Raw genomic sequence first — 25,868 nt, 5'->3', positions numbered from 1 at the left:
AAAATTGAAAAGAGAGAAACAGTATTTATTTAGTCACAATTTAATTTCAATTATAAATCATTATTAATAATTAAATTTCTATTAATCTGTCAGCTTCGGTTAAAACTTCTTGAGAATGTTGACTGTTTGATGTTACAACATGTTGAGCACCAACTATGCAATCCTTTAATTCGGTACCTTCCTCGATAATAGACCCATTACATAAAATGCTGTTTTGTATCGAGCATCTATAAATTTGTACAAATATTTAAAGTTAGAGAATTTACTCTAATATATATATATATATATATATATATATATATATATATATATATATATCTATCGTATACATATTTTCCTATAATCAAAATATTTTTCTTACCTTTCTTTGATAGTTACATTATCCATTATAATACTGTTTGAGATTCTGGTTTTTGTTTGAACAATTGTATTAAGACCAATGTGACTAAATTTAAGGGACGTTTTTTCATCGACAAATGCATTGTCATCTATACTACAATTATTTACTTGTGTACTTTTAACAGTTGCCAACGATGATGTATTCAGTAGTAAATCAGATTTAATGATACTAGATGACAAATCTGATATCTGTAATAAAAAATATCATTACTTATCATATCCATTGCAAAAAAATTGAAAGTAAACGAAACAAATGAAATAAACATTATTAGATATACCTTCAAATTTGCAAGATGATACATTTGTATAGTGTTGGCTCTTAAACCAAACCCATTGTTCACAATGTGAGCGTAACATTTAATTATATCGTCATGATAAGCTTCTTGTAAATCATAACTGTGGTCATTAAATGCAGACATTCTGCTTATTAATTTGTCTAATGGTTTTGCAGTAGCAAAACGGAACAAATCTTCTTTCAAGTTTACTTGTACAATTGAATTATTTTTCTCTTCTGTAGATTGTTTAGGCGGTTTTGATAATTGTTTAGCAACTATGTATGGAAGAAGTTCACCTTTCAACGTACTAAAATTTCTACAAAATATAATATAAAAGTATTGTTTTTAATCAAAATATTATAATACTCTTTTATATATTTATTACTTACTTATTAAATACTAAAAAATCCAAAACCCATTTTTGGATAATATAAACATGTGCATCCATTAATTTAGAGAGCATGGTAAAACTGGTATGTTTTCTGAGAATTTTTCGTGATATGTTGATAGTTTCTTCGAAATCCGATGCTGACGCTAAGAATACTAAACGTCCTGTTTCATTATCTATTCCAATTAAATCTGTTTCTGGTTTTTGTTTATTTTTAGGTCCTGGAGTAACAAATCCATCTGGTATTTTGATTATTGGTAACATCAATGCTGTAATACTTGCATTATGTTTTCTATATAAATTTAATGTTTCCGAAATATCAATATCTGTGATCAAATCACATGATAATACTAAAACATCAGTGTGAATCTTTTCAGAAATAAGCCTTATCGAATCAGCAGTACCAAGATCTTCTGCACCTTGTATTCCTATTATGTCTAGTTTTATTTTTAAATTTAATTTATCCAACGAGGACGATACATCATTTTTCGTTGATTCTGATACTACGACAATACATTCTTTAAATCCACTACGTTCAAGTAGTTGCAATGAAAACCAAATCATTGGTTTATTTCCTATAGGTAGTAAACATTTTGGTTGATTAGCTGTGAGTTCGGTCATACGAGACCCCTTTCCTCCAGCTAGTACAATTGCTTGAAACTCAGTACAAACAACCATCCTTGTTTATATTAGCTGTAGAAACAAAAAAAAGAACAAACAGAACTTTTCTTTTGATTACAATACACAAAATTTACAACACAACAACAATAACAACAACAATATGTTTGCAAAAAGAGAGATATACTTATGGAATATTTGAAAAAGTTTTATCTTAAAGATAACCTAACTTTTTAGTTAGATTTTTACATAAATGATATTGGATAGAATTAAGAATTGTTAGCTTGAATAATTAATATTAATTATCTAAAAACTTTTGTGGTTTTACTAAAAAAAGAAATATATTATAAATCCTATTTACATTGAAATAATATCAGAGGTTGTAAAATATGCGGTTATAAAGTATACTTTATAAGATATGCTCAATTGACTATATACGAGCACATGTGTTTTAAACTACACACTTGAATCCTAACCTCAAATTGACGTGTCTCCTCGTATTGAAGGGATTCTTATTAAAGAAGTTAATTTTGTGAAATAAAACAAGAAGATATTAATCAAATATAAAATATGAGTGAAATCGAGGATGATATTAAAGTAGGAAATTATGTAATAGTGAAGAAACATAAGTATACAAAATTATACAAGGTATCGAATAAAGGAATATTAATGTTAGGAAAAGATCAAGTAAATATGGAAGAAATAATTGGTAAACCTTTTTGGACAACTTTTGAAATGATACCATCGAAAAATAACAAAAGATCTTATACATTGAAAGTTATAAAAGGGACAGAATCTTGGAATGATTTAAAGAACAGTTCATCTAGTGGTTTGGACAATCGTTGTATCACCAACGATGGTACTTCGCAAAAATTGTCGAAAGAAGAAATCTTGCAACTTCAAGAATCTGGAAAATCTGGTAAAGAGATAGTTGGTACTCTTATAGAGAATAGTAAATCTTTTTCTGCTAAAACTGAGTACTCTCAAGAAAAGTACATCAAGAAAAAAGAACAGAAATACTTTCGTTATTTAACAATATGTAAACCTACTATAATGTCTTTACACGAAGTATACTTTAGACAAGATCATACACGATTAGGAGGATTAAGAATGGATGCCCTTTCTCAATTATTATCATACAGTGATGTTCAATCAGATGGTTTATATATGTTATATGATAGCGGTTCATTAGGATTACCAAGTGCTGCCATGCTACATAGAATCGGAGCTAATACTACAGGATTATTGATAAATTTGCATCCTGGAAACATACCTCAGTTAACCATCGTTCAAGCTATGAATTTTCCTAAAGAACAGCTTGACAGGCATCTAACAGTTAATATTTATAGCTTCATAAGATTGTATAATCAAGGAGAATCTTTATCATCAAGTGATGTATCTCCTTGTAGAACAGTATCCAATTCTAATACTTCTCAATCTGAAAACAATGAAGTATTACTAAATATTAGTAGTAATGATTGCGAAAAAGAAACTAAAGTAGAAAATGACAAAGAAGTATTAAAAATTGACCAAACTGTTGATAGCAATATCAATGAAACTGTAAACAATGGATCGATTGGTTCAGATGTTATGCAAACGGAAACAAATACAACTATACAGAATGTTACTAATACCGATGAACTTATGAAAGACGATAAAGTAGAAAATAAAAATACTTTAAAACGTAAATTAAGTGATCCCATTAAAAATGAGCCAGTTAAGAAACCCAAATGGTTAATGGAGACCCAATATGTATTGGACCTTTTGAAAAATTCTAAAGTTCGAAGTTTAGTTATCGTAGCTAAAGAACATCCTTTAGAAATAGCAAAATTTTTATTACCATTTCTCGGCGCTTCTAGACCATTTGTAATATTTCATACTCATAGAGAACCTTTACAGGAAACATACATGGCACTTAAACAAACACAAAATGTAGTTAGTTTAAGACTGTTTTCTAATTTCTTACGTTCTTATCAAATATTACAAGACAGGACACATCCAGATATTTTAACGAGCGATACCGGTGGTTACATTTTAACAGGATATTTAGTTGAATAATTATGTACAAATATTGTAATCTAATTTTCATCACAAATAATGATAGTCATATATCTATATATATATATATAGTATATTGTATATATATATATATGTAACATTATTAAAATATTGTTATGATTTTTGTATAAAAGAAAAGAAAAATCATATAAATACTTTTTATACTTATCGGAATATATATACAATTATTTATTTCATTTATTCTTATATAAGAATATGTTTTGAAACATTTAATAGTTCTGTTCTTTTTAATAGAAAGGAAGTGAGCAATCCCCATTATTAATGAAGAGTTGTTTTTTTTTTATCTTTATATTGAGTAACAAAAAGTGATACTCATTCTTCAGTAATCTTCATATCATATCATAAATGTAACGATACTCTTAAACCCTTTGCCCTCGAGACCTTTTTTTACTCGAACGAACTAACAACTTGAGACTATTTCGGCTATATGAAGAAAAAATTATTTTACAGATACTTTAAAATCATTTTATATTATTATACAAATAAAATTTTACATAATTTATTTATTTTTATATTAAATATAACAAAAAAATCAGTTAAATATTATATACTTTTGTAATTATAATACGTTTTCGTGTAATATTTGCAATAAGTGAAACTCGAATTCATGAATTTTGTGTGAACGTATCAAACTATATCGCTTAAGGGCAAAGAATCAATATAAATTTAATTTATATTTGACTTTTTAGTAGATTTATTGTATCCATATTTAAAAAATTCGCATTGATTATCTCGAATTTACATTTTGTTCTCCCGCCCGACATTAAGAGGCATGAGAAAGGTAAACAAATGACGACTTAGTGTTTAAATATGTGCAAAATTTCCATTGGAAACACCACATTAATTCAGGAATGTAAATACGCTCTTTCTCTATGTGTTTGTATTCGCACTATATATATGTATATATATATATATATAATATGTATATACAATTTACAGAAGCTTAGAATTTCTTTGATTGATTTGAAAATATTAGTTTAAATATAATTATATAATTTATACATATAATATATTATGTGTACGTACCATTTTTCATAAATATATTAGTGCATGTGAGATAATAATAGGAAATAACTGTAAGGTATAAAAATATGCAAGAATATTAATGTCACGAATATAAAATGGAGGAGGGAGATCTGTTGTATACTCAGCCAAGGTAGGTCGAAGTAAGAGCTCTCTTTCTCTTTAGTCTACTGCTTGACGATTTACAGTCGATACACGTATATTCGTAACAATATATATATCGGTCCATATTTAGTAAAATTTTTCATTTATCGGTTTTATCTTTTGTACCTTTTTGTATTTTGATCTATTTTTAGTTCTTCTTCTTCTTTTTCGTTTTTTTTTTTAACTTCTTTTCTTCCTTTTTAATTTATATTTTTTTGTTTTGTTTTTTTCTCTCTCTCTCTCTCTCTCTCTATCTATTCGTTTTTTTTCTAAACATTCCACACACGAACAGTTAAAAAAATAATAATAATAATGAGAACAAATCAACAACATAAAGACCAATTAACGTGGTTCATGAAAAAAGAATAAAAAAAGCAAAATATAATTATATATTTTTGTATTAAAACTGAATGAAAAAAAAAGAAAACATCATATACGTGAGTGCAAGAGGGCAATGGAATGAAATTATTCAAATGGAAGAATATTAGTGTTAATACATTGATAATTTTTTTTTTACAAATATATTCTAAATCTCCAAAGGATTTTTGCGTTGTTTTTTTTTGTTTTATTTTTTTTTTATTTTTGGCGTTTTTTAAATTAACGGTGTAAAAAAAAAATCTAATATCAAATATCAATCCATAAGTGCGATGGTATTGATTATTTTCGTTAATAAGAAGTTATCGATTATTACATGTTTATGAGCTTGTTAAATCGGTTTTGTATTTTTGATAATTAATTAGTGTGCATGTTTTATATTTTTCTCTTTTTCTTCTTCTTATTCTTCTTCTTCAAGAGGATCAATTTTGTCAAATAATATAATTTCTAAGATGTCTACCAATAACGTTGGAAATGGGAATCATGTAGCACCGATAGTATCGAACACGATCGATGATAAAATTCGCGTAAGTATTAGGATTATATATTCACTTTTGATGTTTCATAATATAAAATGATAAACAATAAAAGAACAAAAGTTTTATTACTAGTTACGTTCAAATAATTGTATATATATATATATATATATAAATATTTACATATATATATTTTATATAAAGTTATATAATTATAAACTTTATTCGATGAATATTTATATCTAGCAAAGTGTACGCATATTTTACATACAATATAAATATAAATAAATATAAATATAATATAAATAAATAAATAATAAAATATAAATATAAATAAATAAATAAATAAATATATATATATATATATATATATTTTTATATTTTTATATTTGATTTGTATTTTATTTGTATATATATACACAAGAAGGATCAAAAGTTTTCATAGGAGATTTTTAAAATCCATTTGTTTTATTTCAAAAGGAATTTCTCAAAAAAAAAAAACTTGTAATTTATTTTAACTCATACACACATAATTCTACATAATTTAACATAATTTTATAATAATAAATACAGTAGTCTTGTTTATTATCCAAAAACTCGCTTAACTATAATCGTATCGTTAATGACAGTAACATTTTTGATATGATTTAAATCTCACGTATATAAAATACTTACAAGAAAAAGAAATAAGTAAGTATATTTTTTTTTCAAAAGTTTTATAAATAAATATATTTATATACATTTATGCTTGAGCACAAATGTTATCTTACATATACTTTCTTCGAATGATAATTTGTTAATAAATCGTATCGTTTATATTGTAAATCGTTAGAAAACGGATATGATTTGTTAAAATCCGTTAGAGAAAGGAAGAAAAGAAAGCCACAGGTATATTCTCCAATTAACAAGGAGGACAACGTGGTGTCGAAGATTTTCTAGATTTTCTCTCAAGAGATGAAAGCGGATTAAAGGAGATATGCTACAACTTTTCATATTATTTACTTTCTCGACCTTATTATTTTTTCATAAAGAATATCATTTTTACATATATATACAATCAGATAATTTATAAAACGCGTTAAAAATTTTTCATTATTTTTTAAATTTATCAACGAATTAATCTAATTAATCGTATAATGAAAAACATTAAATATTTCTTAATCTGTCGTTCATATCACTTTTCCAATAAATCATGTTTTTTTTTTTGGTAATTAAACCAAATGTTATTTTCTAACACCATCTAGTGGCAGATTAATAAAACTAAATTTGTCGTTTGTCACATTTCGGCATTCTATGAGAGAGAAAGAGTACAGTTTTATATTTTATTATTAATAAATGATATGTCATCATTCAGTAAATATACAGCTCAGTTTGACGAATAACGGTTTAATGTAGAAGAATTGTTGTTTGTGAAACTAGGGCATACTGTTTTCTGTGATAATGGTGTAGTATCTCCATTCAACGCTTGTATATGTAGGTTAACTTATAGTTTATTTTGTGTTTATGTCAAATTTGTAGTAATATGTAAACAAATAAACTTATGTGTGTACATATATATATATATATATATATATATATATGTATATATATATATATATGTATATATATATACTATTTCATTATGATTGTTTTAAATTCTACTTTTTAAATATATTATTAACTTTGTGTGCAAGAGATTTGATTCATATAAATGTTATTGCAATTAATGATGCAAAATTACTTAAGTGAGTTATTTTAGTGATAAAAAAAAAATCAAGAATATTATTACGTACTTATTGGTTATGTTAATTGAAAGTACACTTTTGCTTGTATAATGTTTTTTATTGATATACTGTTATTTATGTTAAATTAACCTTTCCTTGATAGTGTTTCTAAGAAATAAACTAATACCGTGACGTCAATTATTTTTCCTGTTATTTAGAAGTAAAATATAGTAAAAAGTATCTTCATTTTCTTTTTTTTTTTTTTTCAGATAAATTTCATTCTGTTAATTATATTCATAAATTATACTCAGTTAATAGTATGAATACTTATTGAAATTTAAATGTTATAAATTCAAATGTCATTTGTACTTTTTTTGTTAACATTACATTGAGTTATTAGTGTGAATTATTGTGATAATAATAATTTAAAAACAAAAAACAAGATAATAATATTAGATATTATGTGACTTTAATATTAAATGTTTCTTTCTCATAGTTTATATTTTATAAAATAATTGTAATGGAATTATATTAAAATTTTTATTTGAAAACTTGATAATTCCTAAAAAAAAAAGAAAAACGTGTAAAAAATATTGTCCAAATTTTAAATATAGTTTTTTCATATTTTTTTTTTTTTTTTTACTAGCATATATATATATATATATATATATATATATATATATATATATATATAAGATTGCAAAATATAAAAATATAAATATAATATAAATATAATAAATGTAAAGAAAAAGAATATATATATATATATATATTAATAATAATATATTAATTATAATAATAATAATAATATATATAATAATATAATAATAATAAAAATATAATATAATAATTATATTATATATATTATATTATTATTATATTATTTATTATATAATTATATATATAATTATTATATATTTACAATAATATATATATATATATATATATATATATATATATATATATATATATATATATATATATATATATTTTACAATTATAATACAAATACAATTTTATTAATTGTATATATATATAATTATATATAAAATATAAAAAATAAAAAATAAAAAAATATAAAAAATATAATTATTAATAAATATATATATATATAATTGTTATTAAAAAATTTATATATATTTATATATAACAGAAAAAGAAAGAAACGTATAACAAATAAACTTCTGTATGAATGACAAAAAAAAACTGAACTATGCCCCGTTATATAAATACTCGTTAGTCGAGGACAATTGTTAATTATGCGAATATTTACAATAGAAAATGATAATAAGGAATTAAATTGATGGGACGTGCGTGAAACGATAAATATCGTGTTAATTATAATAAAACTTTTAACGCCATCAACTGGATATATTACTATTCACGATCATTTTGATAATTAAAACTAACATAAGACGAACAAGCAAGTACGCATTTATCGAAAATATTTACCTTATTCTATTTCTAATCTTTTTTCCTTTTTTTTTTCAGACTCACTTACGCAATATCAAATAAAAATAATATTATTACAAAATAATAATCTTGAATGGAAAAAAAAATAATAATAATAATTTTGAATAGAAGAAAATAAGTAGAATTTTGTAATTAATTCTATTCAATTTACATTTTGTATTCAAATGTATGCTCAAGATAAATATTTCACTACACATATAGGGTGATTCTTGGAACGGAGGCGGGTAATAATTTTTTGTTAAATAACAATAGAAAAAAATCATAAAGGGAAAAGTTCTATGGCACAACAAATGTCAACTTTCTATGACTTTACTTCGTTTAATTAAAAAAATGTAATGAAAAATGTAAAAAAAGTGCAATAGAATGTGCGCATACCTAATTGTATCGAATGAAATGGAAAAAACATTCGAACATTTATTGTAATAAAATACATTACTGATATAAAACATCAAATATCTCGTAAACTACTATTGACATTTCGATGAACTTCACTTAATACTTTTTAACGCAGAATAAATAAAAAAAAAAAAAAGAAATCGAATAGTGTAAAGAAAAATATAAAGTTCCATTTAAAAAAAAAAGTGCAACTGCATTTAGCGGGTGCATCGATGCATTTTCAAAAAAAGTAAGCTCATAAAAAGTTGACATTTGTTGTGCCATTGAACTTTTTCCCTTTATTATTTTTTTCTATGATTATTTTAAAAAAAGTTATTACCCGCCTCCGTTCCAAGAATCACCCTATATATATATATATATATATATATATATGTGTGTGTGTATATGTGTAGATGAACTGCTTAACAGCCATAAATAAGCTTTGATTGACTAATTACGAAACAACATCGTGATATTTAACGTTAGTTGAAGAAGTATTTATAAGAAAATTTGCATGCAAAGACATGAAATATTATTTTACCAGCAAATTACGTTTGACATTTTCTTTTTCTTTTTCTTTTCTTTTCTTTTCTTTTCTTTTCTTATCTTTTTGTCTGTAGAAATTTATACCAGTTATTTCTCTTAACAATTTTACAATGGTATATATAAAAATATGTAAAAATGAAATATATTTTATTTAAATGTAGAGAAAATGTGAAACATTATCAAATTATTGATAACATATAACAGAACTTTAAGTAACCCATAACGCGTGTCTTTCTTTTTAACTTTCTCTTATGTTACTTTCTCTCTTTCTTTATATATATGTACATATATATATATATATATATATATATATATATATATGTATATATATATATATGTGGATTTACGATTTCCCGTTTCTTCAAATATGCGAATGTAATTTATTCAAATATATGGAAGTTCAAAGTATATCGATTGTCTTTGTAGATTTCAGAATACGTACATTCATTAAATACAAAATGTGAAAAACAACATATAGGAAGAGCTCTATTTTGAGAATTCTTAAAACTATATTAAACTATGTGTATATACATATTCAAGAATGATAAATGAAACGTTAATGGTATGCGAATGATATAAATTATGTATAAAGTATACGTTATACTATTATATTTATTAAAAGGAACCAAAAATAAAAACAGAATAAAATAGAATATAGAATGATACATGATAATTATTGGAATTAAGAAACAGATAACTAAAAAAAAAGAAAAAAAAATATTAACGTTTTTTTTGGTTAGGCAAAAAAATTAACATGAAAAAAAAATTCCGTCCTTTTGCAGTCACGTGACAAATGTATATATTAATAAACAACTAGAAAGAATTATATATATATTTATAGAAATAATTCAAAGAAAGTCATTTATAAAAGTCAATATCTTCAAAACGAGCATGTAAATTTATGGGAAGAAAAAAAAACCTGTAAACATGTAGTGAAAAAGAAACGGGGGATAAAGGAATAGATAAGATGGTGAAAATGGAGGTGGGGGAGAAGAGAAATAGATAATAAATAGAGAAGAGAAGGGAAGAGAAGAGAAAAAAGAAGAAGAAGAAAAAGAAGTATAGAATAAGAATAAGAGGAAGAGGAAGAAGAAAACAAGACAAAAAAAAAGAAAAAGAAACATTGCTTTCTCATATTGCAGGATGTAGAGAGGGGCAAGGTCCATAGAAGAGTAGGGGAATCATTGAACCGATCCCAGTCAACGCCGATGACAGCAGCAACCACATCAGTACATTCAGTTCAGAATATAAACCAGGTGATAGTCAATCTTGGTGAGGAGAAAGAGGAAGAAGAAAAACAAGCAGAATTGGTGGACGTTGTTACGTTATCCAGTAATAAAAAAGATACATTGGAAGAAGACGACAAAACGACACGTGGCGAATGTAGAACTGCAACAGCAGCAGCAGCATCAACAACAACAACAACAAACCGTTGTCAAAGAATCAAACGTTTTCTTCGACAACTAATCCTAGTTATGTTGTTAATAACATTTGTCGCTGCTTTATTGGCCTTTTTGACTCTTTACATCGGTCACATGTTTCTTCTTCAACTTTTTGTCGTTGTAATTGTTGCATACTTCGTTGCCGGAGGTCGTCTAAAATGGTTCTATGTTTTCTTTCGTACAATACCTCGTGATTCCAAGTAAGTAAATCATCGTCATCGTTATCCTATTACTTTTTTTTTTATTTATTATACGCACGCTATTGTATACTTATATATGTTCGTTCGTTCGCCAATGCTTGATTTTAAAGAGCAATCGTTTTTTGTTGTTGTTTCAACCTTGTTTTTTTTTTCTACTTTAGCATTATTAATTTGTTATTTTATTTGTTCTGTTATTATAAAACTACAAGTTGAGAACTTGTTATACGTAATAATTGATATAAAAAAAAGAAAAAAAAAAACAAGAAATTACGTAAATAATTTGGAATATAATTGAAAAACTTTGGACCATTCATTTTGTCTACTTGAAAATCAAATATTCCTCTCATAGTTTACTTTCAAAATAATCTTTTAGCATTTATTATTAGTAGTTAACGATATGCTTGTCACGTCCGTTGTTTGTTCACCTGCGCGTCATTTATAGTTTTGTGATTTCATTGCTTTTAATTTTATTCTATTCGTTTCATTAAAAAAAAAAAAAAAATTATTTATTTGTCATATTGCAAAGTATTCAACCACACAAAATCCTTTCCCGTATTCATACGAACTTCATCATACAACTTGTTTCTTCTTTCTTTTATGATGCTTGGTCTACCGTTAACCAGTTACTTCTCTCCCGGTTATTCTCTGATCGGTCAACCCAACGGTTTATATGATTTTAACAAAGTTAATGAAACATCTAATTTTGATATTGGAAATTCGTATATTAATATAAAATTTATTAAACAATTAACCGTTTAATAACATTGTTCAGATATTGTGGATATTTTTCTAATAATGTCACATAATAACGCGTATCATTTACATTTAGCAACGAGTTTGAGATTCTTCTATGGAAATGTTCGGAAACGTGAGAATTACTTAAGCAATCGAGTAGGATTGAATTCAATCGAACGTTAGAAGCTTTTTTTTTATAATATTATTACCGATATTAATTCCTACTCTTACCGTATTTTTTCTACCCCTCCATCTTCTTATAATTTTCTTCAGTTTTTTCCAACGCTTTTATTCTTCTAATGCACGTTACTCGAGCGTTACTTTTTTTCACCTATTTATAATATTATATAAAACGTGATGATAATTATTGTTAAATAAAGAATAATAATTATTCAGCAAAACAATGTTTGCTATTGAACGATCGGTCAGTTTTTTTTTTATCGATACGACTAAAATTATACAAATGTGTTTAATGTTTTTTTTTATTACATTATTATTATTATTATTATTATTATTATTATTTGTTTTTTTTTCAGAGCTTTACAAAGATTTCTTAAACTTCTTTGGTTAATTCGTGGTCATGAAAAAAATAATAGAAGTGTTGTCGATATATTTCGACAACACGTTGCTCGGCATCCGAACAAAGTATGCATTATATTTGAAGATCAAGAATGGACGTTTCAGCAAGTAAGTTAACGTTGGATAATCAAATTAGAAATATATTATTTTTATTCGTTATTTATATTAAATTAATATTAATCGTATTTGTTATTAACAGTTGGAAGATTTTAGTAATAAAGTAGCAACTACCTTTAAAAATCATGGTTATCGGAAAGGAGATGTGGTGGCATTGATGTTGGAAAATCGGCCTGATTTTGTTGGAATTTGGCTTGGTTTGAGTAAAATAGGCGTAATAACGTCATTGATTAATATTAATCTGAAAAAATTGTCTCTCTTACATAGCATCGATGTTGCCAATTGTCAAGCATTAATTTATAGTTGTGAATTTACAGAAGGTACAACAACAAAATATTAATAAGAATTTATCAAAAGTAATCTGTTTTTTATTGTGAAATTACTAACTATAATATCATAATTATTAATACTTTGTAGTCGTTGCGGATATTGCTAGCTCGCTCAATGCTAATGTGGCACTTTATAAATATGGAACTGAGATAATGACTGAATCTACGCATTTGAAAGCAAAAAATCTAACGAATATTTTATCGGAAGTTTCTACATTGCCGCCAGTACAGCAAGACAAAATATCCTATCATGATAATTTATTGTATATTTATACTAGTGGAACAACTGGTCTTCCTAAAGCTGCTTTCATAACTAATTCAAGGTGAGATTAATACAAATAATTATATATCCCCCCAGCCCCCACCCCTAAACGTATGTTTTATTAAATAATAATTATTCAAACAATTATTGTTAGGAGAAAGTTATTAATCGATAAATCTTTAATATTATTTCACAGATTTATATTCATCGCTAGTGGAATTAATATTGTAGCTAATATGAAATCATCTGACATATTCTATACGCCGTTACCTTTATATCATACCGCAGGTGGTGTCATGACAATGGGTCAAGCTCTATTACACGGAAATACCGTTGTGATTAGAAAGAAATTTTCTGCCAGTGCTTATTTCAACGATTGCATCAAATATAAATGCACGGTAATAAATATAACAACGTTATTATTATTATTATTATTATTATTATTATTATAAAAAGAAATCTAATGAAAGAATGTTCGTGTTTGTAACGAATGGGGATATAACTTCTTCTTCTTCTTTGATTTTATTTTACAGATTGCACAGTACATAGGTGAAATGTGTCGTTACATTTTGGCAGTACCAGCTAGACCCGAAGACAAACAACACAATCTTCGAATGATATTTGGTAATGGACTTAGACCACAAATATGGCGTCAATTTGTAGAACGATTTAATATACCTCAAATTGTTGAATTTTATGGTGCGACCGAGGGTAATGCAAATATCGGTAAGAGAAAATCTAATTGGATAAACGTGACTGAAGACATTTTATATTTGAAGACAAAATTATTGTTAAAAAACAATATCATTTATCAATATTCGTATTTTTTAGTAAACATCGATAATACTGTTGGAGCTATAGGATTCATGTCACGAATCGCTCCATCGGCATATCCAATATCTATTATTAAAGTTAATGAAGAAGGCGAACCAATAAGAAATGCTAAAGGATTGTGTCAAGTTTGTGAACCTAGTAAGTTTGATTTTATTAAGGATAATCAATCGAATGTGCTATTATATTTTGTATTATTTTGAATTTTTAGAAAATATCGTGGCAAGTAATATGTGGATTGTTTGGATTTAACTGCTTTTCATTCAAAACGGTTGTCTTAATTGTTTATACTTTATTTATTTCATTTCTTATTATATTTATTTCCTTTCTCTTTTTGTTCATTTAGACGAACCTGGTGTTTTTATTGGAAAAATAATACCTAACAACCCGAGTAGAGCATTTTTGGGATACGTGGATAAGAAAGCATCTGATAACAAAATTGTACGAGATGTTTTCACTAAGGGTGACTCTGCCTTTTTATCTGGTATATTTCTTTTTTTTATTATTATTATTATTATTATTACATTTCAACATTTAATGTTTTAACGATAGAAAATATTTCTTTTCAATTGCATGATTTCAGGTGATATTCTGATATCAGACGAATTAGGTTATCTTTATTTCAAAGATAGAACGGGAGATACGTTTAGATGGAAAGGAGAAAATGTTTCAACGTCCGAAGTTGAGGCTATCATTAGTAATTTAATAAACTATAATGATTGTATAGTTTACGGTGTTGAGGTAATTCGACTAATAATATTTTTCATGTTTTTATGTTGTTCCTGTCAATTTTTCATAAAAATATCAATCATTATTTAGGTTCATGGTTCAGAAGGAAGAGCTGGTATGGCTGCAATTTGTGATCAAAATAATACGTTAAATCTAAAACAATTATCAGCCGATATTAAAGATCAATTACCATTCTATGCCAGGCCTCTGTTTCTTCGAATATTGTCGAAAGTTGATCTCACGGGTAAATAATAAATAATATCATTAATAGTCATATTAATATTAATATTAGAAATATTTTTTTGATAATATATAAATTTGTGTTATATTTTTTTAGGTACATTTAAATTAAAAAAAAAGGATTTACAAGATGACGGTTATGATCCCAAAAGAATACAAGATAAATTGTATTATTTGGATTCAAAATTAGGATATCAAGAGTTAACGAATGAAATATTTGATCAAATTCAAGAAGGAAAAATTAAATTATAAAATTATTTGAACAAATGATATTAAACATCTCTAGCTTGTTGAATGAAATATTATCTGCAAAGTGTGTAAATGCTCTTCTATATATGCTACAACAATGAGTGCATTTTGACTGTAATAAATCTTTCTATTTATTATTTTCCGCACAAATGGGGAGAACGTTAAACAAATCACTCTTGTTCTTCCTAAATTTAGAGAAGAGAATGAGAATGAGAAAGAGAGAGAGAGAAAGAGAGACATTTTTGCTTATTTATATTTGTATATAGCAATTTAATTTGAATGAAAAAATACAATTTATCAAAAAAAAAAGAAAAAAACAACCTCAAAAGCGTATCAATAGCTTATCAAAGTGACCTTATTAAGGTCTATTATTTTTTTATCCTGAATAGCAGTACTAGCATTTATTTATAAAATATTTCTTACGATGGGGTGTATTTATATATGGTGTATATTTACGGCAGATTATAATGTGATGACAACTTTTAATTGTTACTTGTTACTTTTTAGAATAAAAATTTTCTATTTTAAGTACGTAATCAATATAATTATATTCTTTATTATCACTGATTGATTAAAATCAAACAACAACAGATGCCCAATGCAATCGATTTCAAACATTTCTTATGCATTAGCAGAATGAGAATATAGAAATAGTGAATATACGAATATATGGGAAAAAAGGATATATACAGCAGGAGAGGGGAGACTTTTTTTCTCTTATTATCATTTTAATCTATAGATTAGATATATAACAAAAGAATATATCTGTGTCATAATAGGAGAACAAAGATTTTATTTAAAAAAAAATGGTTTATTATATATATAATAAACTATATTATATATATTATATATATATTAGGGTGGGTCAAAAAAATGACTTTTTTTTTTTTCAAGTGCCACGGAAAAATGGGTTGCTTTTTTTTGCTGGGACAAAAATCAGTACACATGAAAGTTTGATGATGAATATCTTTTGAACGCTTAATTTAATCGCCGAAACATAAGACACCATTTTTATACAGCAGTTAATTTCCTACAAAAATTTGTATTGTATATATATATATATATATATATATATATACAATAAGGATATGGTTTATATTATATGGTTATATATTGTTATATATGCTATATATATATATATTATATGTTTAATTGACCTCGGCTTCGCCTCGGATAACAATTAAATGTGCTCTGAGACATTTCTTACTTTACCGCCCTAGGTATGTAATATACTAATATGTCGTGTAAAAACTAGGTTGTTTATTTCTCAAGCTACAGTTCTAGAGTGCATGATGTCGCATAATATGTAGACGATAAGCCCTATATTTATTTTTTTTTATTTTTTTTTTTTTGAATACGCTATCTCAATCTTAGTAAAAGAAAAAATTCCATTCAGAGATTAAGAATAATATAATATAATATAATTAGAAGGGACTTTAAAGTGGGCACCTGGAACGTGCGAAGTCTGTTCAGACCCCGGGGCGTTCAGCGTATACAGTTATACAGCATCTGAAAAGAATTTAAAATGAAATAACAATGAATAAAAGAAAACAACACTAGGGGAAAAATGGTTAACATGAGTCAGGTGGTATAGGTGTCGCCAAGTAAGAAACACCCCTTGACTAAAGGTCATTGTAGTAGTTTCGAAACCCTCCACTTTAATGGCGTTGATGTAGCATCGATGCACAGTAGCTTTTAAAGAAGACGGCAAAGCGTGTTTCGCAATAGTACAACTGCATACGCTTTTCGTTCAAGTTTGTGACCCAGTTAAAGAAAAGGAAAAAGAAAAGGAAAAGAAAAAGAAAAGAAAAGAAAATGGACATTAAGTTTCTTCTTGTTTTTGCTATTGTCGGATTAATAGCAACTGGTTTAACAGCAAGAATTGGATTTTTAGGAAGAATCGCTCAAGTTTTATTAGCCTGTGCCCTTATAACATTAATTTGTAAATGTCATCGAAAGATTTACATTATTTTGAAGACACTGCCAAGGGACATCATGTAAGTGTATAACTATCTTCTTAGTTTTCTTTTTTTCTTATCTTATCTTATCTTATCTTTTTTGGGGGGTTTTTTTTTTTTTACTTTTTTTAAAGTACAATCGTTGTTTCCTTTTCACCCTCTTTCCATTTCTCTTCTGTTTTGTCTTCCACTCTTTCTCTGTCTTCTTCTTCTGCTTCTTATTTCTGTCAGGGAGATTAAATTAAATGAACTAAATTAAGGGATAAACGTAAACGTTTTAAATTTATAATTATAGTCAAAAAAAAAAAAAAAGAAAAAAAGTCATTTTCAAGTATTATCGGTAAAATGCATCGTCGTCGTTCTCGTGGTCTCGCCATTTCAACTTGTATGTATATTATCGATCCAAAGTTTTAATGCGACATGCCTGTGAAGTCGCATAGATTTATAAAAGCCAATTTTCTTATATATACATACGTATTTACTTATATATACATATATATACACATGTATAATATATGTGTATATATCTATATATATATACGTACACACATATATAAATAAATCTTTATTCTTTTTACTAATATAATTATTAAATTATTACTGTATAAAAAAAAAATTATATATCATATACATTATGTTCGAACATTCGAGAAAATAGTATTGTGAACTTTAAAGAGGAAGAGAGAGAGAGAGAGAGAGAGAGAGAGAGATATAATAAGATATTTTTAGTTTCTTAAACAAAGAGCGATTTCATTTAATTGGAAATAATGTGACATAAGACAAAGTTCCAAAGGCTATTTTTCCCAATGACCTGTGTTTTCTTTCTTTTTTTTTCCAACATTTATTACGTATATAAATCAATGTTTTTTAATGATTTTTTTCTTCTTTTTTTTACATATACTTATTCATTATCAGTTTATAGTATACATTCTTATCGTGTAGTATGTATATATATATATATATATATATAATAGTGTGTATAGAATTAATCTTATACAATTACTCCTGATAAGTATAAAGTTGTTTATAAGTTCAAATAAAAAAAAAAAAAGAAAGAAAAAAAAATTGTGAATCATTAGATACTGCTTGTTATCTTAAAAATACATAGAATTTATTCATATTCTAAAGTAAATATTTTGAAACACAAGAGAGAGATTAAATGAAATATCTTCAAACACAATAAAGATTAAATTGTTCTAAAAGATTGAAAGTCCATTTTCATATGTTATGATGGGGGTACATCTCTACATTTGTGCCCATAATTATGAAAGTGGTTTAAGTTAAAATTAAAAAAAAAAATTAGTTTATCAGTTATTACGCACCACATCATTTTAAACTAAATAAATTCAATGTAATTTTCACGATATTGTCAAAAATGAATCGTTAGTTAATAATGTTTGTTATTTCAATATTGTGTAGAATTCATATAGTGTTCAAATATAAATCTTTAAATATCTCGAAATAAGAGATACATGACTTAGACCATTTTCATAATTATGGGCACATTTGATTTTATATTTTAGAAAATAGCAAATAAAATTTCATATAATAATATTTATAAAATAAAGTAAATAGGAAAGTGTAATTGTATAAAAATGTAAAGTGAAATTTTAGAAGAAAATACCCCCCCCCTCCCCCTAGTAGCACAAAATATTGAAAAATATTGAATACATGTGTATTTAATATTAAAAAGTGATTCAATATCTATTTTGTGTTACTAGGATAAATTGTACAAAATAGTCTCGTAAGAGAGAGAGAGAGAGGGGAAAAAAAAACAGTAAATGTGGTCGATTAACGTATACCTACCTGTCGTATGCTGACGTGTATTATAATAAATATTTAAGCATATTTCATCGTAGAAAAAGTAGAAGATATTTCGTTCGTATAAGAATTAATATGTTATATAATAAACGCATTATAAAGGTAAAAAGGTTCTTAGAAAATGCAGTGTTGTGTGAAACCGTGTTGTATGAGACTTAGAGCCATGAGCCAAAAACTTTTGTTTATAGGCCATGGAGATGAAAAAAAAAAATACTTTCCACAACACTGTATTTTTAAGACGGCAAGCCTCGCAGCGGCTGTAAAAGTACAGTGTTGTATAAAGGTTTTTTTTGAAAGGAAATCGTGTTATAAGATGTGTTGTAGGAGGGCTATCTGTATTTCAGTTGCCCTACAGTTGCCTATTAATATTAATAATAATAATAATAATAATAATAATAATAATAATAATAATAATAATAATAATAATAATAATAATATATATATATATACTATATTAAATATATAATATTAAATAATATATAATATATAGTATAATTATATAATATATTATATAGTATAATATTAGTTATATACTATATATAACTTATATATATATATATATATATATAATACTATATATTATACTGTATTATTTAATATATAGTATAATATATTACTATAGTACAATATAGTACAGTATAGTATAGTATAGTACAAATTAGTATAATATATTACTATAGAGTATAATATATATACTATATTATTTAATAAATTGTTGGATTGTTCAGAAAGTAATTTCGACATAATTCCATACGCAATAAAGCGCATTAGTTGATGCAAACCGACAAATAAAAAGATACAAAAACACGTGAGATCAGTGAATGATTTAAATTAATCAAATTCAACTGTTTATGCCCACTTGAAAGGCTTAAGGTTTAACTTCGAAGTAAAAATTGTGTCTTCATTTTTACAAAAGAAAAACGAAAGTTTGACTTTCCGAACAACCCAATATTTAGTATAATTATTAATTTCAATGATTGTGATATCACTTAATTATCTGTACATTTTATTGTTGTTGTTGTTGATTTTTTTCTAACAGATTTATTTATCGGTATGTAATGGCTGAAATAGATATAAGAAGTTTTGCTAAAAATAATACGACGGTTATTAAGATTTTTCGAAAACGTGCACGCCTTTATCCGGACAAACCATGTTTTTATTTTGAAGATCGTACTTGGACAAACGAAGAAGTAAGTATAAAAATATATTCCAAAATAATAATAATTAATATTAATGAAATATTTGAAAGATCGAATCTTGAATAAAAACTTGTTCAATGTTCATAATTCAAAGTACTTTGTTGTTTTAAATAAATAAATAATGAAAAAGTTCGTGCAATTATGAGTTTATTAATATATTTACAGATCGACAAGTACAGTAATAAAATAGCAAATATTTTTAAAGAAGCTGGATATGTTAAAGGTGATGCCGTAGCTTTGATGATGAATAACAGGCCAGAATTTGTCGCAACTTGGCTTGGATTAGGAAAATTAGGAGTTATATCGGCTTTGATTAATACTAATTTACGTCAACAATGTTTAACTCATTGTTTGAATGTAGCCAAAGTTAAGTGCATCATTTATAGCGATGAATTTTCTTCAGGTAAATTAATAAAAAAAAAAAACATATTTAAATGATATGATATATTGGGTTAACAAGAATGTAATTTCGGTAATAAGTAAATATATTATATATCATATTATAATATTTATATATATTATATAATTAATAATATAATATATAAAAATAATATAATAATATAATAATATGTTAGATAATATAATATAATATATATATTATTATATATTATAATATTATTGGGTTGGCAAGAAAGTAATATTTCACATTAGAAAACCGAAATAACTTTCTTGCCAATCCAATAAATTAAATGAAAATATTCCATATCTATTTAAAATTAAAGATTTAATTTGACAAAATTCATTGTTTTGTTTGTTTGTTTCAGCAATCGATGAAATTTCAGATACTCTTAAAGGAATAACCAAATATAAACACGGTGCTAATATCAAAGAAACTAACAAAGATGTTACAGATTTGGATAAATTATTAGCAGATGCTAGTACTAAAGAACCAGAGGTTGATAATGAGCCTGGTTTTAAAGATAATTTGTTGTATATATATACCAGTGGTACAACTGGTTTACCCAAAGTAGCCATTATACCAAATTCGAGGTATAATTTATTTCATTTAATTGTTATTCATTAGTTTATACATATACATATATGTATTTTATATATCGTACATGAATGTATTTGATGCATAGTACATAGATCATAGATGCACTCATACCGAGTATAATAAACTATTCATAATCTTGTCATAGAAGCCATATAACTGCTTGCAAATCAGATTAATGCAGATCTAGTTGCTTTACATGACGAAGTCTCATTGTCTATATATTAACTTTTAAAAGCTTTTACTATCGAGAAAATTTATAACTTCTTTAGTTTAAACAAAATAATAATAATGATAAAAATAATATGTAACTTTTTTTCTTTTTTATTTATATTATTAGATATAAAATAAAAATGTCTAATTGAATCTTTTTAATTAACAGATACTTACTCGTCATAACGGCAACTTATCATATGTTAGGATTGAAGGCTAATTATGATATTTTCTATAATTCTACACCATTATATCATATGTCTGGTGGAATAATAGGAACGGGTTGTGCACTTGCAAAAGGTATTCCAAGTGTTTTGAGAAATAAATTTTCTGTCAGTGCTTATTGGGACGATTGTATCAAATATAAATGCACTGTAAGTGTTACGACAATATATATTTAAATATATACTATATATATAATATAATATATTATTATTACTATAATATATAGTATATATATACTATTATATTATTCAAATTAATTATAATTATTTTATTTTTAATTATTTTTTATTTATTATTATTATTTATTATATATATATATTATATAATTATATTATATTAATATTATAAATTATTATAGTAATTAGTATAGTATTAGTATATAATAAATAAATATATATATATAACTCATAACTCTTTTTTTTGTTTTCAGTTAGCACAATATATCGGTGAAATGTGTCGATATTTAATAAAAGCTCCGCCAAGACCGGAAGACACTGCTCATTCGATAAGACTTGTGGTCGGAAATGGTATGAAGCCACAAATTTGGCAACAATTCGTTGATCGTTTTAACATAAAACAAGTTTCTGAAGTTTATGGATCTAGCGAAGGCAACGCTAATATGAGTAATTAATTATTTTCTATTAAAATGATCTTTTTTTGTTACATTTTTATTTTTAATTAACTTAATTTTATATTCATACACAGTTAACATTGACAATCAAGTTGGTGCAATTGGTTTTGTTCCATCGTTCTTACCGAAATTTCTGCATCCAATTGCTCTGATTCGTGTTAATCCTGATACGTCCGAACCGATAAGGGGTAAAGACGGATTTTGCATACGAACTGAAATAAGTATGTATTAGTATATTGAATTATTCAAATTTATGAAATAATGATGTTAACATTTGAAAACATTAAATGTTTATATTTTTTTTTTTTTTAGACGAGCCAGGTATGCTCGTAGGATTGATAAAACAAGGACATGCTGTAAGAGAATTTAATGGATATTTGGATAAAGAAGCATCGCAAAAGAAAATTGTTGAAAATGTATTTTGCAAGGGTGACAAAGCTTTTCTTACAGGTTAGCAGTAACATTGTATCATTTGATAGTATATTCATATACATAATAGTAAATAATATATTATATTTATATATTTGTGTTTTATTGTTAGGTGATATTCTAGTACAAGATGAACTTGGATACTTTTACTTCAAGGATAGAACAGGTGACACTTTTAGATGGAAAGGTGAAAATGTAGCTACTGCTGAGGTAGAAGGTGTTATTAGTAATGTTGTTGGGTACAGAGACGCAATCGTTTATGGAGTACAGGTTTGCCATTTTGAAAATACACATACATATACATTTGATATGTCATTAAATTTATTAATCTTTAATTAATATAAAAGTAATCACAATTATATTTATATTATTATTAAAAATAGATACCAGGATTGGAAGGAAAAGCTGGTATGGCAGCGATAGTTGATCCAGAAAATTTAATTGATTTTAAAGCACTTGCCGAAGGTTTGGACAAAGCTTTGCCTTCTTACGCTAGACCAATTTTCTTAAGGATTGTTAAAGAAATAGAAATGACTACGACGTTTAAATTGAAAAAAATAAATCTTCAAAGGGAGGGATTCGATCCGAATAAGATTCAAGATAAATTGTATTTTAGATCTGATAAAGGATACGTCGAAGTTACACCCGAATTATATCAACAAATTATATCGGGAAATATCAGATTGTAATTAGCAATATTACTTATTATTTTCAATCAAAATCGTGTAAATTGATTTGATATATAAAATGAAAAAAAACAAACAAACAAACAAACAAAAACAAAAGAAAAAAAAACACAATCAACTTACTGTTAGTTGTAAACTATGCGTAGATAATAAATTAAACAAAGGAATTCATATTTTCAAGTTAAAAGTACGATTGTGTTTATTATAAGTTAGATGGATGATGAATATCTTTGATATGTTTTTTTTTTTATTTTTTTCCTCCTTTCTTTTCTTTTTCACGATATTTTGAAATACAGATCAATTATTAGTGAAAACACATATTGTAAATTTGAAGAACAATTATCTCACTTTTTTTTTAATCTTTTATCTTTAATAACTTTGATCTTAACATTCCTCGTTTTACTTATCTTGCATTTATTCACTTTCTTAGATAATAAATACTCTTATTACGTGGTATGCGGATGATATTACCAAAAAAAAAAAAGAATAGATATATATATATTCGATCGAGTCATAAGTAACTTCCGTAGAATCTATTTTTCGTATTTACCTATTATAAGTCACCGAAACAAACGGATTTTCAATATCACTCTATAGATGAGGATTCAGTTAATTTTCTGTCAACATTTTTATGCAGTTCAATGTTATATTTAACCGTTTTTCTTAACCACTGTAATTGGATAGTAAAAAGTGCATAATCGACATGTAATTGCTTTAGGAATTGAAACAAGGCAATTAGCATTAAAGTAGCAACTGAAAAAATATACAGCGTATACAGTACAGGACTGTTAACTGATGGGGCAGTCAGAAATTGGTTTGTCAAATTTCGTTCTAAAGATACGATCTTAAAAGATGAACCCGAGTGCAGGAGAGTATTTCCGACTTTGATGAACCTTTTGAAGGTAATATTGGAACAAAATCCAATTAGATACGTTCAACAATTGTAAAGAGTTCCAAAAAAAAGCTCCATGAAAGGTGTCTTGCACTTTTATCAGTCGCAAAAACGCCATTGTTTGTCTCATAAAAAATGGAAGTTATTTGTAACTCGATCTAATATATATATACACGTATACATACATATATAGAAAATCTTATTTTAGGAATCATAGCATAAACGAAATCATATAAATAATAATAATACATTTCTTGTTCAACCTCGAGTCCAATTAAACAACCATCCGAATTTTTTCACATCAATGTAAATAAATGAGAGTTAAATAAAAATGATCTTTTCCTAAAATTTGTAGACTACTTCGATATATTACGTATTTTGTTGTTAAATGTAATATTTTATTTATTATTTTCCTTGTGGCAATAATTTATATATTGTTTGATGTAATTATGCATTGACACCGTGATATGCTTTAACGTGACGTGTATTTAGAAAAAAAACAAATCAATTAGAATTTTAAATCAAATATTGATCTCACCATTTTACGCTGTTATAGTTTACGATAAATCGTATGTGTGTGTGTATGTGTGTTTGTGAGAGAGAGAGAGAGAGAGAGAGAGAGAGAATTATTTATGTGCAATTTCGTTGAAGTTAATAAAACAATAAATAGTTCCTATTATTTGGCTTTTAATAATAATTCTTATAATTAATTAACAAAGAGTAATAATAACTCGTATGAAAATTTGATAAAAAATTTGCAAATTAAAAATGACATTTTTTAAAAATCTAATAAAATTTATTCGTTGTAGAATAGAAAATTAATCGTATATTTGATTTCTCTGTTCATTAGCTAGATTGAATTTTGTTTTTTCTATTCTTTGTAATCAAATTGCAATTCATCGTTTAAAATTGTTTTACTTACTTTGCAATTCTTGTCATCCTTTTATTATTATTATTATTATTATTATTATATATAGATATAGTATATATATATATTATATATAAAATATATTATATATATTATTATTAATATAATATTAATTAATAAAATATTAATTAATAATATCATATTATAATATTATTAATATTAATTATATTTATTAACATTATTTATTAATATTAATATAGTAATACATATAATATATATTAATAATATAATTATTATATTTTTATTATTTTTAATATATTATAATAATAATTTATTCGCATTAATAAATTAATCTTTGTAATCGC

The 25,868-nt window shown here is 25.3% G+C and overlaps 4 protein-coding genes across 7 annotated transcripts; 3 read left to right on the top strand and 1 right to left on the bottom strand.

Moving 5' to 3' along the window:
- Positions 1 to 4: 4 nt before the first annotated feature.
- Positions 5 to 2,288, bottom strand: eIF2Bgamma (eukaryotic translation initiation factor 2B subunit gamma). Of its 2 annotated transcripts, none has more exons than XM_015319539.2 (5): positions 2,157 to 2,288; positions 1,064 to 1,755; positions 678 to 990; positions 362 to 588; positions 5 to 227 (listed from the first exon to the last, which is right to left on the bottom strand). In XM_015319539.2, the coding sequence occupies exons 2-5, from the start codon at positions 1,738 to 1,740 to the stop codon at positions 71 to 73; spliced, it is 1,374 nt and encodes a 457-aa protein (XP_015175025.1). In that variant the 5' UTR covers positions 1,741 to 1,755; positions 2,157 to 2,288; the 3' UTR covers positions 5 to 70. The 2 variants fall into 2 exon arrangements, with proteins under 2 accessions (XP_015175025.1, XP_015175023.1); XM_015319537.2 differs by having other exon boundaries at positions 2,042 to 2,167.
- Trmt6 (tRNA methyltransferase 6 non-catalytic subunit) lies at positions 2,251 to 3,906 on the top strand. Its single transcript, XM_015319535.2, has one exon. It carries the CDS (start codon positions 2,251 to 2,253, stop codon positions 3,736 to 3,738), a length of 1,488 nt encoding a protein of 495 aa, XP_015175021.2. The 3' UTR covers positions 3,739 to 3,906.
- A 1,318-nt stretch (positions 3,907 to 5,224) lies between these two features.
- On the top strand, positions 5,225 to 16,123 carry Fatp1 (Fatty acid transport protein 1). 3 transcript variants are annotated; one of them, XM_015319529.2, is made up of 12 exons: positions 5,225 to 5,828; positions 11,017 to 11,516; positions 12,788 to 12,938; positions 13,030 to 13,267; positions 13,365 to 13,599; positions 13,735 to 13,936; positions 14,072 to 14,264; positions 14,370 to 14,510; positions 14,716 to 14,853; positions 14,953 to 15,110; positions 15,189 to 15,342; positions 15,436 to 16,123. In XM_015319529.2, exons 1-12 carry the CDS (start codon positions 5,754 to 5,756, stop codon positions 15,588 to 15,590), a joined length of 2,340 nt encoding a protein of 779 aa, XP_015175015.2. In that variant the 5' UTR covers positions 5,225 to 5,753; the 3' UTR covers positions 15,591 to 16,123. The 3 variants fall into 3 exon arrangements, with proteins under 3 accessions (XP_015175015.2, XP_015175016.2, XP_015175017.2); XM_015319530.2 differs by lacking the exon at positions 5,225 to 5,828 and adding an exon at positions 7,038 to 7,220; XM_015319531.2 differs by lacking the exon at positions 5,225 to 5,828 and adding an exon at positions 7,039 to 7,250.
- A 649-nt stretch (positions 16,124 to 16,772) lies between these two features.
- Positions 16,773 to 25,314, top strand: LOC107065646 (long-chain fatty acid transport protein 4). The gene is made up of 10 exons (XM_015319534.2): positions 16,773 to 17,584; positions 20,406 to 20,556; positions 20,731 to 20,968; positions 21,330 to 21,555; positions 21,942 to 22,146; positions 22,428 to 22,620; positions 22,703 to 22,849; positions 22,941 to 23,078; positions 23,170 to 23,327; positions 23,441 to 25,314. The coding sequence occupies exons 1-10, from the start codon at positions 17,403 to 17,405 to the stop codon at positions 23,744 to 23,746; spliced, it is 1,944 nt and encodes a 647-aa protein (XP_015175020.2). The 5' UTR covers positions 16,773 to 17,402; the 3' UTR covers positions 23,747 to 25,314.
- Positions 25,315 to 25,868: the final 554 nt, after the last annotated feature.

Source organism: Polistes dominula, unplaced genomic scaffold, assembly GCF_049000335.1.
Source record: "Polistes dominula isolate Pdom_NZ unplaced genomic scaffold, Pdom_raw_medaka contig_23, whole genome shotgun sequence".
Taxonomy (NCBI): Eukaryota; Metazoa; Arthropoda; class Insecta; order Hymenoptera; family Vespidae; genus Polistes; species Polistes dominula.
Note: the sequence above shows the minus strand (reverse complement) of the source record. Positions and strands in the feature narration are given on the sequence as shown.